The sequence below is a fragment of the Passer domesticus genome, chromosome 6, assembly GCF_036417665.1.
Source record: "Passer domesticus isolate bPasDom1 chromosome 6, bPasDom1.hap1, whole genome shotgun sequence".
Classification (NCBI taxonomy): domain Eukaryota; kingdom Metazoa; phylum Chordata; class Aves; order Passeriformes; family Passeridae; genus Passer; species Passer domesticus.
In genome coordinates this window covers 60928094-60942233 of record NC_087479.1, presented here as the reverse complement: position 1 = coordinate 60942233, position 14140 = coordinate 60928094, and the positions used below count along the sequence as shown (strand labels likewise).

The 14140-nt window shown below is 39.4% G+C and overlaps 2 protein-coding genes across 3 annotated transcripts in view; one reads left to right on the top strand and one right to left on the bottom strand.

The window, feature by feature from the left end:
- Positions 1 to 4258, top strand: part of GAS2 (growth arrest specific 2) — a 93407-nt gene extending 89149 nt beyond the window's left edge. For both annotated transcript variants that reach the window (XM_064426200.1, XM_064426202.1), the window contains one exon: positions 2921 to 4258. In XM_064426200.1, coding sequence (XP_064282270.1) covers positions 2921 to 3139 — 219 coding nt within the window. In that variant the 3' untranslated portion in view covers positions 3140 to 4258. The remainder of the gene's footprint in view (positions 1 to 2920) is intronic.
- Positions 4259 to 8423: 4165 nt separating this feature from the next.
- On the bottom strand, positions 8424 to 13567 carry SVIP (small VCP interacting protein). Its single transcript, XM_064426204.1, has 4 exons — positions 13244 to 13567; positions 12286 to 12336; positions 9987 to 10100; positions 8424 to 9186 (listed from the first exon to the last, which is right to left on the bottom strand). The coding sequence occupies exons 1-4, from the start codon at positions 13304 to 13306 to the stop codon at positions 9172 to 9174; spliced, it is 243 nt and encodes an 80-aa protein (XP_064282274.1). The 5' UTR covers positions 13307 to 13567; the 3' UTR covers positions 8424 to 9171.
- Positions 13568 to 14140: the final 573 nt, after the last annotated feature.

The window sequence follows — 14140 nt, the reverse complement described above, 5'->3', positions numbered from 1 at the left end:
AGTCCTATGCAATGCAGCTCAGTGTCACCTAACTTCTATTAACTCTTTCCCTTGTTATCTCTGGATACAGCCTTGGTGCCTACCAAAACAAATCTATCATTTCTTCCTCTGTAATGTTATTTTCTGCTCTTCTGGTTTGTTATATCTGTTTGGTTCACTGTAGATTCAGTGACAGATTCAAGAGAGAAGAGCTTTAGTGACAGCCCTGTTTCAGGCACAACTGAAATAACGGAATTTATGGCAATCACAAGCATATGTTGGATTTTATTTTCAGAAAGGATTTTCTTAGTTTTAGTTGGCTGGATAGCAGTGTGAAAATACATGTACGCCATGAATGTATTTAAATTGTTACTAATAAACTTTATTATTGTAGAATCCAACTTTTTTCTTCTCAGAGCTCTCATGCAATTGAAAAGGTGAATTGGATGGAATATGAAATCTCAAGAGTTTCATCTCCAGCTGAAGTATTTTGGGGAGAAAACTGTTTTTTCAGTTAGAAAGTAAAGCAAGTTGTTGTTGTTTTTTTCCATGCTAAGAAGTCTTTCATACTTCTGTGGAGCTGGAGCAATTCTAAAACTAGCAGAATTATTTTGGATTCATGCTGATGTTACTAACATCAAGATATGACAGTAGGAGTAAAATGGTGCATTTGTGACACAGCACAACATAAACTGTGTCTCTTTAGGATGTAGGAAAACTCTGCCTGTAGAAAGCAAGCACTCAATGATTTTTATAATAGTGTAGTAACACAAAAGATTAAGATCAAAGAGGAGAAAGACAAAAGATGTGCATTTAACCTAAGTATCAGGAAATAGTGTGTTTAGAGTGTGTTTGCACAGTAGTCAGCAAGGGAAATTGAACCAAATATACTTTTTGCTAACTTTGTATCTTAATCAAAAGCCCAGCTACTAACTGTTCTTGGGACGTGAATCCCCCTATGATAATATAGGGAAGCTGAAATTCAGGCACAATCAACCCCTCCCCACCCCATGTTGTATTGCACCAGTTTGGCTTAAGTTGTTTTAATGTTAAAAGTTTTTGGGGCACTTCTCAAAAGCTTTCTAAGGCATTCAAAGAGAAGAACGTTGCTAAATAAAATTCTCTAGATTCTCTTAAGGATCTGTCTCCATTTGAACTTCAATTTTCAAACTTGATGCAAAAACCATTTGCTTCTTTCATGATATATTGTCCAGACTAAAGGCATGATTCAGATCTCATATCCTTGTCAGCTCAAATCAAAGTCTTGAAACTAAAATACAAACCTTGAGAGAAAAAGTCTGATTCTGTTCCCCCTCCCATAAATCCAGAGAAAAACCTCATTCGTGTACGGCTGTTGTAGAAATGAAAACTCCCACAACCCAGAGCACCAGCGCAGACTCAGTAGCTGGGAGATACTCATTAAACTGAGGGTGCTTGAGCACCTCTTTGCGATGGATCAGAAGTAACTTTATTTTTCAGTATCCATAATTGATTGCACATTGTGTTTTACATAAAAACCAAAGTGCACAAGCAAGAATTTCCTTGTGTAGCAGTTTTAAATGAAAACTGTCAAATGAGATTTCATCTGCAGCTGCTTATTCTAATGAAGAGTTCCATTCCTTATGAATGTAACCTGATTTTCAAACTTCACTGAGTTGTACAGCTGGCCATGCTTTCTTCACTTCAGGTGAATCTGTCTCTTTATGTCACAGAATTCAAATAGGCTGAGGTGAGGGGTTCTTTGGTTGAGGGTTTTTTTTTTAAGTTAATTTTTTGTCTTCTATTATGTGTGATTTTGTTTGATTGAGGATGTTTCCTGTTTTGTTGGCTGTGCTGTGTTACAAAAGGTTTACGTGCCATCTAAGTCTCAACTGCAAATACTGCCAGCCCTCCAGGGAGTTTTGGACATGTCAAAACATGGACAGGCATCACTGCCACACATCCAAATTCAAAAACCTAGACTGTGTTAAATGTGTCTTCTAGACACATTTTACCAGACCAATTTTTAATTTCTTGTACTACAGCTAAATGTTGTTTACCATTTCATGAGATACCCTGATCAAAGCATTTTTCAATGTGGTGTTCACATTGGTAATAAAATAACCCAATAAATATAGAATGTGCTGTTTTATGATACCTCACCAGTATTTATTTTGCTGTTCTGCATGGAGAAACAAAAGGGAGAAATTAGTAAGATCACCAACTGAATTCAAGGATAGGCAAGGGAGAAGGTACACTGGCACTTGCAGAAAAATTTTATTTGAATTTAGTCAGAAAATTCAGGTGTTTCCAAACCCAGATAAATTACTTCTAATATACCTCATTGGATTATTTTAATTACAGCTATTAATATTTATTAATATTTAATTAAACTATTTTATTAGAATGTATTGTCAGAAAGACTTAATTGTTAAAATAAATGTAATTTCATTTTCTTAAATATGTTTTTTCTCTTAAATTTTTCAGAGATAGAGGAAATTGTTTTGGTTGTTTGCCCTTCACTACTCCTGTAAAGAAAAGCCAGTTTCAATTCAATATAAAATGGTGTCTTTACTAATATATTTTAAAATAATAATCTTTAAGTATTCATATTCCCTGACATATTTCTACTAAAGACATGAAGAACAAAAAGACTCCATGCTATAGGACTAGAAGAACATGTAGCATTTATTTACATAAAATATGAAAATCTTTAGTTTAAAATACCAGCCCATTTTCTTACAGTTTTTTAAATTTACTTTTAAAATTCAAATAAAAACACTCTACAGTTTCTTTTCCTTTCCTTTTATTGTACAGTATTTCCTTTCCTTTTATGTACTACCATTACGTTTTTTGGCTTTCAATTAAAGTAAGCAGGTTTTTACAGCAAAAAAGTACGATTTCCTTCTGAATGGTTGCCTCTCAAGAGCGTTTTTCTTTTCTCCCGCCTATGTAATTTCAGATGCTGCACAACAAACACGTGATGGTTCGTGTTGGAGGAGGCTGGGAGACTTTTGCAGGTTACTTACTGAAGCATGACCCATGCCGAATGCTTCAGATCTCCCGAGTAGATGGGAAAACGTCTCCAATCCAGAGCAAGTCTCCAAACATCAGGGACATGAATCCAGACAATTATCTGGTTGTTTCTGCCCATTACAAAACCAAGAAGGAAATTAAGTGAAATAAGCTTCTCATGTGAGTGGGACTTCATGTATGTAGGTCCAAATTATTCTCTCAAGTGTAGTGAATTTAGTTGATGCTTTAAAAGGACTTTGGAAAATTTAACACAGACTGGAAATGACACCCCATTTTGAAGATCTTTGAATTTAGAACTATTTATTTCTAGTACTGTATCTTTTATAGCAAATTATCCTTGATAGGCAAATTACTACAATCGGATAATAAACAGGCATATCTTTTTAGCCAAATTATTACTCTTTATTATGTGAATGTATACTTAGAGCTACATAAAGGAGTGGATCCTATTATTGGAAGGAAATACACAATGAAATATATTTGTACCAAAATCTTATTGCTTTGAATCCCTCATTTTTAGTGTAGTTGAAATATATATATGCAGGTGAAAAGTGGGTATTTGGAGAAATTATTTGGTAATGTCTCTTGAAATGAAATAAAAATTGACTGTATGTTTTGCAATCTTTTCTTAATAAGTGGAAAATAATGGCTTATTGCATGCCAAACAACTTCTCAAAGCCATTACTTAAAAGAGAATGCCCAAGAAACCCCTTCACACCATTTTACTATTTAAAGCTGCAAACAATGCTGAGTGTTCGATCTGTGTGTAGATCCTTTCTGTTTTTCACAAAGCTGCCCAGTATGGCAGCATGGGGAAGTGGGGAGAGTGCCCCTTCCTGTGTCAGACAGTAGAGCTGGTTGTCACACCAGGTGATGTTCTGCAGCCCAAAAGGGAAGCACTAACACAGCCCTCTCACCCAGGGAGGAGCTTCAGAAAATGCAAGTCCCTCTGGAGTGGCAAAATGTGGCTCTGTTCTTGGATATGAGCTTTTCCTTCCCCTTCTTTTTAATGTTGTTGATTATTGTTAAATGTGAAATATGCATTACCCTGTAAATAGAGTGATTCATATTCTCATAAATCATTCACACACCTCTAATATAGCTAAAGGTGTATGTGGGCTTAGTTCATTATTTTGGCTACTTTTCTATGTTTATATTTGGTAATTTATGTGCCTTGTAACATCCTAGAAAAATCATTTTATAGGATTGTTTCACTGACTGTATAAATTTTAAAATTAAATAAAATTTTTTAAATACTCATGCATTTTGAATCTCATTATTTGTAATCATTCATCTCTACTTTGCTGCTACTGACTGGATGCTTACAATGCACAACACTACTTGCTGCCCTAATAATGAGCTGCACAAAGAAAGGGGCAAACAGATAACACAGAAATACCCATATTTTTTGAAAATTAATTTTTCTTTGCAGGGAAAAAAAAATCAAAAGCATCCTGGAAATATTTTTTTAGTCCTGACTAGTATTTTTCTCTACTTTCTGATGTTAACTTTTTTTTTAAATGGTCTTATGATCTGCTCCTGTGGTCTTTAAAATTAACAGAAAAATAAATGCCTATGGGTTAGAAAGGATCAAGACAATCTTTCATGTTCCATGCCTTATTAAAATCAGCACGTTGTATCTCACTTCTGTGGAAAAGGCCTGCCTCTTCATCTAAAAATACCTGCTGAATACAATCAGTTCACAATTGCTGGGTGCAGCAGACCATGTAGCAGGACATAATTTCAAAGTTACAGCCTTTTAATCTTATTTTAAAACACTAGGTAGGAAGATTAAACACATATTCAGCAATAAATGTCTTGAAAAGCCATAGGAAGTCTCAGTTGTCATAGAAGTTGTCATATGTCCTCCAAAGGGAGCAGAAAGCAGACCACAAGTAACATCATTTCATAAAAAATGTAGCGTAGCTGAAAAAAAAATCATGATCTTAATATAAGCACTGACAGATCTGTTTTCAAATGAAAAGGGAAGGAAAAAAATCACTCATGGAAACGTGAGATGTTTATTTAGAAATAATGGCTAGGTTTCTAAACATAATTAGCTGGATTTCACAGAATCCTAGAGGTTGAAAACACTTCCAAGGTCTTCAAGTTTAATCTTTATTTCCATCATCCAAGACTAAGTTTGTGTTGTTATTATGATGTTGGTTTTTAAAATATTTGAAGTTGTTTACATATTAATAAATCAGAGCAGATAATTATAAAAAAGGTATTCATAAGTTTATTTTAATAGTAAACTTCAACAATCCCAGTAAATCCAAATCAAGCTTTTAAACTCAGCATGAATCCCTTTGTGTGCTTGGACTGTACCTGTCAAAATAGTTTTGTTTGTTTGTTTGTTTGTTTGTTTGTTTTGGGGGGGTACTCAAATGTCTTTGAAAAAAATCACATTAAAACACTTCCTTGACTTAAAACTTCAGATTTGCCAGTTCCAGAATGGGAGACATTAGGATTTTATTTTAAAGTATTGGCAGTACCACCTGATGTAAAAAACATCCAGGTGGGACTTACTGCTTTTGATTGCATTGATGTGGGTGTGAATAACAGAGGAAATGAAAGCATCAATAAAACAAACAACAAAAGAAATGCAGTAAGCTGGTTAGTCTGGAAGAGGGGGTTGGAGGTAAGTGTTGCTAATCTGATAAATAGTATTTTCATAAGTGTATTAGATCCTGTAGCAATGTAGGAATTGGAAAACTTGTTAGGAACCTATGGCTCAATTTATGAAGCTAAAGCTGAGCAGCAGAATCTTGCTCAAAGGCATACAGCCCTTGCTGCAGTGATAGGGGCAGAACAAATTTAGGTAATTTTCTACGATGTAGTGATTTCAACCATCTTGCTGTGTAAATTAGCTGAATGTGAATGTTGAGGAGGCTGAAGTCCTAAAAACTTCAAGCAATAGGAGCTACAATGAAGCCTTTTCTCAAAGTCCTCAGAGACCAAACTCCATGGGAGATGCCTGTGAATAAATCTCAAAATGGATAAATTATGTAAAATTATTTACAAAAAACAATTATTATTGTATAATGTCAAATATGACTCATCATGCTGGAAGCCATTCAAAACTAGTTTGGAAATGTAACTAATATCTGTTATTGCTCTTTATAGGAAGTGCATTCTGTCACCTTGCTATTCATACATTACCTGGAGATTTTTTCCCAAGCAGGATTATTTACATCTCTGATTGAGGATAGGGGTTTTTCACATCTTTATTGTAGGGATAATTGCTCCTTCCCTTGCAGTACCACCTTTTTTCCAACAGCAATTTAGAGAAGATATGGAAAATCTATGGCAGCTAGTTAAAGGATTGTTGGTGGGGATGAGTGAAATGAGAAGGCAATGGAAGTGTGTACAGCAAGTTTCTTGTAACTGAAGACCCAATCCTGAACTTATTACACATGTTCACTTTAGATCTGGAAGACGAGCTGTTTGCCACACCAGAGTTACAGAAGCATTTCCTAGAGATGCTGACAAGGGTTGGGATCTTTTTAGGCTTACACATTGTACTGCCTCATTGGCAGCAGCCTGAGTACCTGACAAGGGAAGGAGGCACAGTGCTGCTTCTTTGCTCTGTCTATGACTTTCTTAGCCTGTGGTGTGTCAACTAAGGTAAGGTGGAGGAACACAGGTGGGATCACACAAATGTTGATGGGGCTGTACAGGCTTTCCCAGACTCCGGAAAAACTGCTGGCACTGCTTGTGCCTGATGAGCTGCGTCTCAAGTACTCAGTCTTGTCACTGTGCCAAATGCACATGCTAAAGTCATCTGTGTTCCTCAGGGCCCACTGTGATGCTGCTCATCCTTGTAGAGACACAGCTTCTGTGCCTTCCCAAATTTCAGGATATCTGCTACAAACATTCTCTCTCTAACATAATCTTTGAATTTTAACGCTATGGAGTGGCAAATGGTTTCACTCTGTTACTGCAACAAAGAGGATGCTATCCCAGTCATGGAGAGTCAGCTTTTCAGTCCAGTCTACCAGTACTGGGCTTGGCCCTGCCAGTTTTTCAAGTACAACACTGGGCTTTCAGAAGATGAAGGAAAAAAAAGAGTTGTACTGACGTAAACAAAATATCAACCATATTAATAATCTATGTGAAAAGGTGCATTGTAAACAGCCTCCGAGGTGAAGTAAACATTCAGGATTGAGAGAAATAAGGACAAAACTCCTGTTGTGGTTCACATAAACCTACTACTGCACTAAGCAATCAGAAAGACAGGGAAGACATCTGTAAGGAGAGAGCAGCTCATCTACAGGGCTCTCAGCCTTACTGTTTAGTGGTACATGTCAGGTTGCTATCAGCTGTACACTACTGATCTGCAATAATTTCTGCTTTCATTGTCAGCTGAAACAAAAGTTAAACCAACAGTCAGTGGTTTTATTTCCTCAAATAATTCCCAGTCAGTTAAACCTGGCAATTTGGACAACTGGATAGGTATGGTATAGGAACATCTTTTGAAACAGCTTTGTAGGTGATTTATAATCTGGAACTACACACTCCCACATCCTCTGCTGTGGTTCCTTAGCCATACAATAAATCCAACATTCAAAACTAGGTCTCTTAAGAAGCATAGACAGCTCTAGTTTTTACATGAAGGATGGAGAATATGATTGCTTTCCCTAGGTTCTTTCAATGGCTTTAAATGCAAGTGTTCATGGCACTAATGCAAGCAGAGGCTTGGATGACAAGAGACATGGTTATTTGCTCCCCTTGCAGTTTCAGGGGAGCATATGACAGAGAATAAAGAGAAAAATGTTTAAAGTTTTAAATAACCCAAGTGACCAACTACGTGTAAGTGCTGCTTAAGTGTCTTGTAGGACACCTACTGTGATGCTAGACTGAAATTCTCATTTCAAATTAATGTATGAGATACCTTTTTATAACCCAATGCATTTTCACTAGACTTTAAAAAAATTATTATGAACAGTTAATACACTGAAGAGAGCAATTGCCAGCAATCAAAGGAAACTGAAGGCAGTCTTCAGCCAAGGATACAAGCTTTCTTCAGCCCAAACACCATTATGCTAATGTTGAAAGTTCTCCCTTCTCCGCTCAGTTCTAAAGGCTGAGCCAGGAAACTGTGTCAAGACTGCACTCTCAGGACAACACTGGGCAGTACTGAGATGTGAAAGACAAAATACATAGTTCAAGGGGTGAAAAAAAAGCCTCTGCATCTTGACTAGGTCAGAAATGCAGCACCTGCAGTACTGGGCCCATGCATAATGTGCATAATGCTCTCTGGGGAAAAGAAAACGTTTTTGCACTGTAAGTAGTCCAGCTAATTAGATAACACAGAAAGTTTTGGAAATTAACTGGCAAAGTGATGGCATAGTAACTGTTTTCCAGTTTGTTTTTCAAAATCCTGAGAAGGTTAGCATTGCCCTCTTGTGGTAATAAATGAATACAACTAATAACAGGATTTTTAATTTCATGTTTAACTTTCAGTATTCATTATAAATACTTACAGACTCAAAAGAAACTTGCGTGAGAAAACAAGAATAATTATTACACTCATAATAAAACTGCATTCTTGATCTAAGTACACAGAATTTATAAAGGTTTCTATTTTTTCTTTTGCTAGTCACAAAATTATTCCATTTGTAAGGACCTGCCATGACTACTTTTCTTTTTTCAAAAAGGCACTAAATTCCTAAGCAGTGCAAGAGTCATTAGGAAACAGAAAAGAAATGCTGTCATCTGCATATTCAAATACATACATGTATGAAAAACTTTCTACATGAGGACTTGGTTTAATTGTAGAGCTTGAAATAAGCATCCAAACCAACATGTGGGCACCTGAGCTTGCTCAGGCCAGTCATACACAGACAGACAGACATCAACTGACCAGACGGTATACACATATTGGCTGACCACACATAAGGAGGCCACTTCCAGCTGACAGGAAGTCTTGACAGGGAAGCAGTAAAACATGCATGGAAAACAAACAAACAAAATTGGCAAAACCATAGTGTTCAGAATTAGTTCTTAAATTTCTTTGTGAATGTTTCCACATCCATTGTCCCACAATGGCAAAGTACTGCTGAGTCTTCAGAGGTGAACAGCAAAAGCCACATGATGAGTAAGTGCCACTTGGCTGCAGAAACTGACAAGTTACTGGCAGTAAACATTAATCATCTTCTCTTCAGAAGTCATGTGTTATCCAACCTGCCACTAAAGAAACAAAAAAAACACACCACAGATTTGTATGAAGATAAGGAAAAGAAAGGAAAAAAATCCCAAAGCAAACAAACACTGTAAGATTGTCAAACTACAGTAAATTCTCCGTTCACCTTTACATTCTCAGTTAATCTTTTATTCCAGCAAGTGATGGACATACAGTGTATCAGCGGCAACTTACACAAACTCCTGCCTCCTGAATCATGTATGGTGATAAGGACAAAAGACATAGGCTTACAAAACCTGAGTTCAATGATCAGATACACCTATTGTTTTGGAGAGACTGTAATTCTTCATGAACCTTCTGCCTGGCCTTCTGAGGTAAAGTTCACATTAGAATAGCAGTAGTAGTAATTTTATGCCAACACTGTATATTTCTTTCATGATGGGAGACACATAAACCAAACCATTGCCCTACTCAGCTCAAATATTTTCTATAAGCTCTGAAGGAAGAGAGACAATCTCAACTGGCACTGAAAAAAGACACTGAGTACAGGATAACACAGTGATGAGGTCCCCAGTGCTGAGAGACCTGTAAAACTGATGTATCATGTATGTAGAAACTGGGAAGAAGAGGGGAGAAAAAAAAGCTCTCTGCCATCACTACTGTCTTTCTGTCCTAGTGATGAAGTCTCATTAAGAACACTGCATGACAATGACACATGCTTCCATTTCTATTCCATTTCCCTTCCTTTTGGTTTTTCCTCAAGTTATTCAATCTTCTACATGACAAAACAGATTTTCACAGTGAATATATAGATAATTGAATCACATTTTTTCTTTTTTAAACTTACTCGCAGTCCTCCTTCTCCTCCAGGACGTGAAGCTGCCATTCTTCTTTCTATTTCTTCCTGTTTCTTTTTCTTCTGCTCTACAGAGTAAGCATTCTTAATACCACGAGAGGAAGCCTGGCAGAAAACACATTTGAGTAAGACCAGGTTAGCTATTTTTCTGGAGAGAAACCAAACTGCAAGTGTTGCAACACTATTTTATGAACTGTGGTTTGCATGAAAAGACTGAAGCACTTAGTAATGCTTCTGATACATCAAGGTAGCCCTTTCAGGATATTTCCTCATTCTGTGAACTCCTGGTCCCATAGGTAAGTTAGGTGTTTCTGTTTCCCTTTGTTATTACATCCAGGTGAAGATGTTTCATCCTCAGATGCAGAACCAGAATCTTCCCTTCCCAAAAGATCACAAATTTTTAGTCTGTTTTTTTCAGTGTCAGGGCCTACTTTTACCCTCACGAACAGGGGAGAAAAAGAGCTGTGTTAGTAGTGCTAGCTCAGGCTGTGAGGAAGTTCAACTTTTCAACTGTGATCTGAGAGCAGTCCACCCTTCAAAATGTCACAGGGTGTGTGGGTAGCAGGAGTACCAAATGAAAAATCTGTTGTAAACTGCCTGCTTCACATCCTTGTGGAACTTTTAATGACAATCTAGACTAGATGGCAGGAGCATCAGAATTACAGTTAACACCATGAAATAGAAAAATAACAAAAAAAACACAAAAAAAAACCAAAAAAGAAAACCAAACAAAAAAGAAAGAAAAAGTTTTAAAACTGATTCTTATCTAAGTTTAGGGTTATAAAAACATAGCAGAAGTTATACAAAAGATGCTAAAATCTACCAAGGCAAACCAACAATGTTCTCACCTGAATTTCAAGGTCCAGTGGGGTACCAAGACAAATCTTACCACCAAATAACAACCTACTTAGACCACATGTTCTCTGCCTCTCAGGAAACTGGCCTTCCAAGTGAGTCAGGTACCCAAACTGTCTGCAGCACCCCAAAAGGAAGAACAGCTCATATGATGTCAGGAGGGATAATGAGCAGCTGAGAAGCATGTACAAGAAAACACTAAGAGAAGGAAAGACATCTGATCTACTCTCTTGTCCCCTCACAAGGGTGAAACTAAGTATTGCTGCTTGCAAGACATCTCCATTACCCAACATTCAGAGGCTAAAATGACCTCAAAGATAGTCCTGAAAAATCTCAATAGATACTTTTTATCTCTTTGTCTTCCAAGAAAACAAAAAGTAACAGAGTGATACTTCCATTTTTCTTTGTCAGCACAATGGGTCCCACTAAACTTCAAGGACATCCACAACCCTAATTGCTTCCTTCCTCTCAGGAAAGCTTTTTAGCCAGGTAAGAGCTAGCTATTTCCTACAGTTATGCTTAAAAATCTCTTTGTGACTGAAACCCATTTGTGGTTGAAAACAACATGTAGATTGCTTTTAGTACGTAGAATGACACAAAATCAAGTGTTTTAAGGAGTCTCATGCATCACTCAGCTGTTGCTCCAAATTATTTACTAAACTCCCTTCAAACCAAGTCATGGTTCCCACGCATAATGGCCAACTCATAATTTAATATGTAACTAACATTCACACATATAACAATCCTTTCTCTTCACAGTTCAGCTGTGGTCTTTAAGACACACCTTTCAAAATCTACAATAAGAGTATATGCTATAAGTCTTGAGGTGTGTAAGGAAAAAAACCAGGTTGGCTGTTCTGCTAGAGCATTTGTATCCTACCTCTTCTAACTTTAAGGACATATAAGCAGTTAAAGCTTGGCCACCTTAAAAAGACAAAAGACTAATACTACATCTTTGCTGGAATCTGAGCTGATAAACACGTCCAAATTGTTGCCTTGTTGATAAAGAACCTGCAAGTGCATGCAACCTGCATTTTTAAGAAAAGTACAAGTGCACTACCACTTGAAACTACTGCAACAATTGTTTGACCACTCTGGTTTGAATACTTCTCCATCTCTTGTTTTCAAGTCTGAGAACAAGGAAAAAATAATGTTGAAGTTGCTCTTCCAGTTCTTAGGTTGTTTTATAAACTACTGTAAAATATCTCCCATACAAACAAGCTCAGTTACTTTGTAATGGTCTTAGAGCACCTAGCTAAATTCTTAATATATAAAAGGTATAAAGTACAACATTAAGAATACCAGGAAAGTACTTAACAACAATTCCCACAACCCAAACAGGATACCCGGTGTCACCAGAGAAGCCAAAGCCATTCTCCCCATAAATCAGTTATCAAAAAATAATTTCAAAAAATGACATTTTATCAGACATTACCTCCATCTGCCTCTTTTCAGCAGCTTCTGCTAGTTGTCTTCTTTTTATTTCCTAGGTAAAATGTTAAAGACAGTGAAATTCTACTTCAATATAGTCTTTGCATTCTTTTTAAAGTCTTAATTTTTAAGTACAACTCAAATCTGTGATACTAACTCCCACAAAATAACACCTTCAAGTCAATTAGCATCATCTTTCCCTGCACTGCCAGCCTGCAAGAACAAAGTGTTTTTAGTGACTAATAGGCCAGAAGAGCAGCTACTGACATATATACAGCCAAACCCCACCAGAAATCACTATTCAGCTGTTCTGCACCTTCACTAAAAAAACCCAGACTGGGGTGAAACGGCACGCAGTGCACAAAACATCCTTTTAGGGTCTGGGAAGGGGAATGCTTGCTCTCCCAGGCAGAGCAGGCTCCTTTCCTTGTCCCCCATGAAATCCTCAGATGAGGGGTACAAACCACTGAGATGGGCTCTTACTCACCCAGGAAAAATGTCATGCAGTGGAAGGGTAGTTAGAAGCGAGCACCACTATCCACCGGGGGGAGGGGGAAGCACAGCTTTTTTTTCTATTTCGTGTAAAAATGGGGGTCATGCTGGCCACGATTATGCAGTAACACGTCTCACGCGAAACCCCCGGTCCCCACACTACCCCATGCCCACGCGCGATCCGTGCGGCGCAGCGGCAGGAGGCTCCGGGGCGCCAGGCCCCACGCTGCGGGGTGCCCCGGGCGGCCTCGGCCCAAGAGCTCTGCCCAGCCCGGGCCGGGGGCCGAAGGACGGGCTCCGTGTGCCCGGCACCGCCGCTGCCCGCCGGGGCACGGCGGCAGCCCCGCGGCCTGGCCCCATGTCGCGCAGGGAAGGCGGCCGCCCCCGCGCTCGCCCTCATGGCGGCACGCCAGGCGCCACTGTAAACAAGGCGGGGAGGAGGCGCGGCGCCGCCGCCGTCCCGCACTCACCGGGTCGGGCGTCTCCACCACGTCCTTGACGGCGCCCCCCAGGCAGGGCAGGCACTGCCCCATGGCGCACCCGAACACCCGCCAGCCCCGCCGAGGAAGCGCCGGCAGCGCCCGCCCCGGCCTGCGACCGTCGGGGGCGGGCGGGGCCGGGGCGGAGGCTGGCACGGGGCCGCGCGAGTGCCCCCGGTAGTGAATTCAATGGAAGGTGTTCTGTGACGGCACAGGGAGAACAGTGCGATTGGTTTCCCGGCCCGTGCCGGCTCGGGGCCCGCCGGCAGCCGGCATTTCCGATGCCGCGCCCCGCCCGGCGCGGCCGGAGCTGAGCTGCTGAGGCCGGCGCAGATCTGCCTCGGCTCGGTGGTGGGGGTGTCGCTTTCTGGCTCTTCTGCCAGAAGTAGTACTGCCCCGTCTCTGTGTCCCGCCAGCCGCGGGGGAGCAGGCTGATAACAAACCAAAACAAACCTTGCTCTTCTGAGCCAGTCTTGAAGGCACAGAACATAATATCCAGCACTAACAGAACTCACGACTGGGGATACAAGCATCATAACCTCACTCTAGGACATTCCACCCCTCATCCCCATATCGTCAACATACTACCACACATCATGCATTTTATTAACGTAAAACTTCCATCTGTTCCCCGTGAAAATTACAAGCTATACTCATCATGCCCTCATTGCATCCCCACACCAGACCACTGAATCCCGGCCCCATATCTCGGAGCTGCAGGATTCCCCACTTTCATTTTACTCACTCAAAACTCCATCTTTCACTTGCTCAGACCTTCAACACTTAAACATTTCCTTCTCCATCTTTCACTTGCTCAAACTGTCAACAATTACACATTTTCTTCTATCTCATGTATGATTTAATGTACAGACAACGGCACTAACATTC